Source organism: Salvelinus sp. IW2-2015, linkage group LG3 (genome assembly GCF_002910315.2).
Source record: "Salvelinus sp. IW2-2015 linkage group LG3, ASM291031v2, whole genome shotgun sequence".
Lineage (NCBI taxonomy): Eukaryota > Metazoa > Chordata > Actinopteri > Salmoniformes > Salmonidae > Salvelinus > Salvelinus sp. IW2-2015.
Window position 1 is genome coordinate 783,596 of NC_036840.1, and position 5,663 is coordinate 789,258.

Below are 5,663 nucleotides of genomic sequence, written 5' to 3' on the forward strand. Positions count from 1 at the left end.
AAATTMAACTGCYCAAATGAACAAGAAATCCAAGAAACTGGACATAATTGYATCTGCAGCTGAAAGGTTTTAGRGTSTTCAGGAAGTAACAGCCGAAGCATTGCAGGGAATACTGTCTGAAGATGTTTCTCCCTGCCAGCCCCCTGAGACTGTGTAGGGACCTGATTAGACAGGTGACTTTGACTTATGGAGTACATAGATATTATTTTATTTTTGGAACATTTTCAACCCTCTCCCTTTTTTCAACATAAATTAAGTGCAGTAATACACCTTTTTTTTGGGGGGGGGGGGTTGTAGTCTGAAAAAAAAACTAAAATAAGAAGAAGAAGAAGAACCTCTTCAACTACAGTTTCCTAGTMGGACCAAAAAAGTAAGTTTGCATAGAGAGGACACTTTGCATTGGCAGCACATGCTTCAGTGCTCTGGGAGTGTTTATAGCCCTGTGAGTTTAAGAGACACTTCATGACTGAGAGCTGTCCTTCATGACAACAGAACCCACCACAACCCACCATGACTTTTATCCCCATATTCATCTGGACACTTGTTTTCTGCTTCCAAGGTTACACATTTTTGAAATAATTAATATATCAATGTTACTATTTATTTCAAAAGGATTCATTTCTATATGTAATATTTCATTCATATAAATGTTTTTATTCTCTGTTTCAGAATCCAGAGGACAGTACACTGTGACTCAGACTCCTACAGTGAAAGCTGTTCTCCCAGGACAGACAGTCTCTCTGAACTGTAAAACCAGCAGTAATGTGCATGGTGGTTACTTTCTAGCCTGGTATCAACAGAAACCTGGAGGAGCTCCTAAACTCCTTATTTACTATGCTACAACACTTCAGTCTGGGACTCCATCTAGATTCAGTGGTAGTGGATCTGGTAGTGACTTCACACTGACCATCAGTGAAGTCCAGACTGAAGATACAGGAGATTACTACTGTCAGAGTTCCTACTGCCCTAGTAGCTGTGTGTTCACACAGTGATACAGAGCCGTACAAAAACATCCCTCAGTCAGACTGCACAGTGACTGTACTGCTACAGCTGGGACCTACTGCAGGTGCTGAGAGGAGGAGATGATCCAGTACAATGACACAGTGTGTAGTAGAGCTGAACAACAATAGAGTCAAACTAGAGCTGTGTCTAGAAGACCTTAGATCATAACTGATCACTAAATGTTTCTCCTGAACATTAACTACATGTTGACTCTGTTGAGTAACTCAAGGAAAACCATCAACCAATCTGGATTAGAGATGATGTGCAATGATCCAAACCCCTAAAGATGACCTGTGTTTTGAATAGCTAGAAATTAATCAACATGATTCAAACAGATACATTAAAACCCCTAAACATTACACATACATCCTCCCTCACACCACTGTGGTAGTTCCAGAGAGCAGCAGGTGAAGCAGGAGACTGGAGACGTCAGAGCTCTGGAGATCTCCTCTTTCGATCAGAGTCAGTCAGCAGCATCACAGTCCACACACAGACTGCAGTTACTGATCCTGACCACTGGAGGGAGACATAAAGCCGATACTATCTGCTCTAATAACACAGTAATAACAATATGCTCCATTTGTAGATGTATATAATCAATTTATCAGTCCCCATTCAGCACTTATATCAGAAACCATGTCAGTGATTACATAGTTATCATGTTTCTACATCACTGAACACAACATTTACTAATAAAGTCTGACTGTCCAGGAAGACTATTTACATATAAGACAATTTGCATTGGCAACACACGCTTCAGTGGTCTGGTAGTATTTATTTATATCCCTGTGAGTTTAACACTTCATGACTGAGAGCTGTCCTTCATGACAACAGAACTTCAACAATGACTTTCATCATGAGCTTTGTGTGGATATTGATGTTCTTTATTCAGGGTAAGGTTTTACAATTTATTGGTCTAAAATCACTTTCTTATTGAAATGTTTAATCTTAATGTTGCCTCAAATTGAGAAAATTAGACATTAGAGATTTATACGACCAAATGTTATCACATAAATAATGAGTTCTTAAATGTCTCTTTTTCAGAATCCAGAGGTCAGTACACTGTGACTCAGACTCCTACAGAGGAAACTGTTCTCCCAGGCCAGACAGTCTCTCTGAAGTGTAAAACCAGCAGTCATGTGTATTATGCAGATGCCAAATATCCCATACTAGCCTGGTACCACCAGAAACCTGGAGGAGCTCATAAACTCCTTATTTACCGCGCTAAAACACTTCAGTCTGGGACTCCATCTAGATTCAGTGGCAGTGGATCTCATAGTGACTTCACTCTGACCATCAGTGAAGTCCAGGCTGAAGATGCAGGATATTACTACTGTCAGAGTTATAACAGTGATCCAGCGTTCACACAGTGATACAGAGCCGTACAAAAACCTCCTTCAGTCAGACTGCACAGTGACTGTACTGCTACAGCTGGGACCTACTGCAGGTGCCGAGGGGGAAGAGCCAGTGACATGGAACACCGGTTGCTATATGAGGTCAACTGGGACATGTGACAATATGGTTAGAAAGCGATCATTCAGATCACATGACCATCATCATCATCATTATGGTTATGTCTTAAAGTTTGTATTATGGCCTGAAAGTGTATGTGCAAGTTATTCAATGATTTGAAACACAATTCCCGTCCGTATATAAAGCAAGATGTACAGAAGTAAAACAAAAGGTGTTATGACCTCAACATTACTTCAAAGTTACAATCACTTCAGCCCCCCAAAACAAGTCCTCATATGAACCTCAACCAAATGTCTGATTTAAATGGATGTGATCTTCTAACATTATAACTATTTTGATACATGATGCTGGACTCAGTCATGACACAACAATAGATACCACATACACTATCTACTAGGGTTGGGGTCAATTCCAGTTCATTTCAGGAAGTATAGAAAAACTCCAATTCCGGGTCTCTTCAATGCTTTTCAATGAGGAACATTTTGAATTTGAATTGGAGTTTGGGTTTGAGGTGACTGGAATTTAAATTAATTGACCCCAACCCTGCTATCTATACTACACCACATACATGCACTATCTACACTATACTACCTACATTACACTATCTATACTACAATATCTACACCATATACATACACTATCTACACTACACTATCTACACTGCACTATCAACACTGTCTACATACACTATCTACACTGCACTATCAACACTGTCTACATACACTATCTACACTGCACTATCTACACTGTCTACATACACTATCTACACCAGGTATTCCCAAACTAGGGTACACGCGCATTGTCGTCAGGGTACGCCAAATAAAAAAGTGGTTCACATTTTTAAAAACAATTATAATAATAATTGTTTATAAAATAAAAAGTACATTTCTTTTTCTTCACATTTTCAAAACGGTCCATTTATATTTTCCAACGGAACTATACATTTGGATGAGGTTTTTTTCTCGCCTGAGTAGCCTCGTTTCACTGCCAAAAATAAAATGTAACCATCTAGTGTTCAGCGAAATAACAACACAATGCCAAATGCAGGTAGCCTATCAAATAATTAACATCCAATCACATTAACCGCTACTCTCTCGTGGGAATTCCACTAACGGTCCGTATGTAACCAAACGTAGCTGCTGCTCATGTTGGTATCTGTACTGATGGCTAAAAAGCCATGACAGGGAGACATAATGGAGTGGAGTGGTAACGCAAGCAGTTGCTCCCGACGCCACTTGGGTACACTGTGGCATCCACCGAGAGGCTCTTGCTGCCAAGGGAATGCCTGGCAGCTTGAAAGACGTTTTGGAAGCTACAGTGAAAATGCTTAACTTTGTTAAAGCAAGGCCCCTGAACTCTAATGTATTTAATCAATATATCAGTCCCCATTCAGCACTTATATAAGAAATCATGTCCGTGATTACATAGTTATCAGGTTTCTACGTCTCATCACACAACATTTATTAATAAAGTCTGACTGTCCAGGAAGACGATTTACATATAAGACACTTTGCATAGACAGCACATGCTTCAGTGGTCTGGGAGTGTTTATAGTCCTGTGAGTTTAACACTTCATGACTGAGAGCTGTCCTTCATGACAACAGAACTTCAACGATGACTTTGATCATGAGCTTTTTGTGGATATTGATGTTCTTCATTCAGGGTAAGATTTTACTATTTAATGCTTTTAAAATTACTTTCTTATCGAAATATGTAGTCTTAATATTATCTCTGACTTGATAGAATTAGATAAATGTAAATGTACACAAAAACATGTTTGAAATGAAATTCTCCTAAATGTCTCTGTTTCAGAATCCAGAGGACAGGTCACTGTGACTCAGACTCCTACAGTGAAAGCTGTTCTCCCAGAAAATACAGTTATTATAAACTGTAAAACCAGTGTGACTGTATCTAATGCTTGTGTTGGTGATTACACATGTATGGCCTGGTACCAACAGAAACCTGGAGGAGCTCCTAAACTCCTGATGCACTCTTCAAACAGACTTCAGTCTGGGACTCCATCTAGATTCAGTGGCAGTGGATCTCATAGTGACTTCACTCTGACCATCAGTGGAGTCCAGGCTGAAGATGCAGGAGATTACTACTGTCAGAGTTTCCACAGCAGTGGTCCAGTGTTCACACAGTGATACAGAGTTGTACTAAAACCTCCCTCAGTCAGACTGCACAGTGACTGTACTGCTACAGCTGGGACCTACTGCAGGTGCTGAGGGGGAAGACAGTGACATGGAACACTGATCAGTAGAGGAGGTCATCTTTGAATATGGTTAGAAAGCATCATTAAGAAAATGTTTTCCATCGTCATCATCATCATCATCACCATCATTGTCATGTCATGGTTGTGACTCGTTATATTTGTCACAGTCTGAAAGTGCACCTATAAACTTTATTTAATGCTATGAAACACACACAATACCAGTCCATATTCAAGTGAGGTGATGTTGCATCAGCATCAGCCCCGTAAATCAAATCCCCATATGAACCTCACAACCAAATATGTGATGTGATCATCTAGCATTATCTGTCATGAATTACATGATGGCATGTCTACTACAGTATATTATATACTGTATACAGTTGAAGTCAGAAGTTTACATACACCTTATCCAAATACATTTTAACTCAGTTTTTCACAATTCCTGACATTCAATCCTAGTAAACCTTCCCTGTCTTTGGTCAGTTAGGATCACCACTTTATTTTAAGAATGTGAAATGTCAGATTAATAGTAGAGAGAATGATTTATTTCAGCTTTTTTCATCACATTCCCAGTTTACATACACTCCGTTTGTAACGGGTGTCTAGATCTTCCTCCTCCTCGGACGAGGAGAGGAGAGAAGGATCGGAGGACCAATATGCAGCGAGGTATGTTGACATAATGAAATTTATTTAAAGACGAAGACGAACACGAACAACACTTGGAAAATTACAAAACGACGTAGACAGACCTGAACATGGAACTTACATAACTACACGAAGAACTCACGAACAGGAACAGACTACATCAAACGAACGAACAACCGAAACARTCCCGTGTGGTGCGCAGACACAAACACAGGAGACAATCACCCACAAACAAACAGTGTGAACAGCCAACCTATATATGGTTCTCAATCAGAGGAAAACGTCAAACACCTGTCTCTGATTGAGAACCATATAAGGCTAATTAYAR

General features: G+C 39.7%; 1 gene segment (V, D, J or C); it reads left to right on the forward strand.

Annotated features, from left to right (window-relative positions):
• Window positions 1-473: 473 nt before the first annotated feature.
• Window positions 474-4,728, forward strand: LOC111981737 (Ig kappa chain V region 3547-like). The segment is given in 4 exon segments: window positions 474-559; window positions 670-774; window positions 1,419-1,448; window positions 4,408-4,728. Coding segments are annotated over 4 exon segments (399 nt in total).
• Window positions 4,729-5,663: the final 935 nt, after the last annotated feature.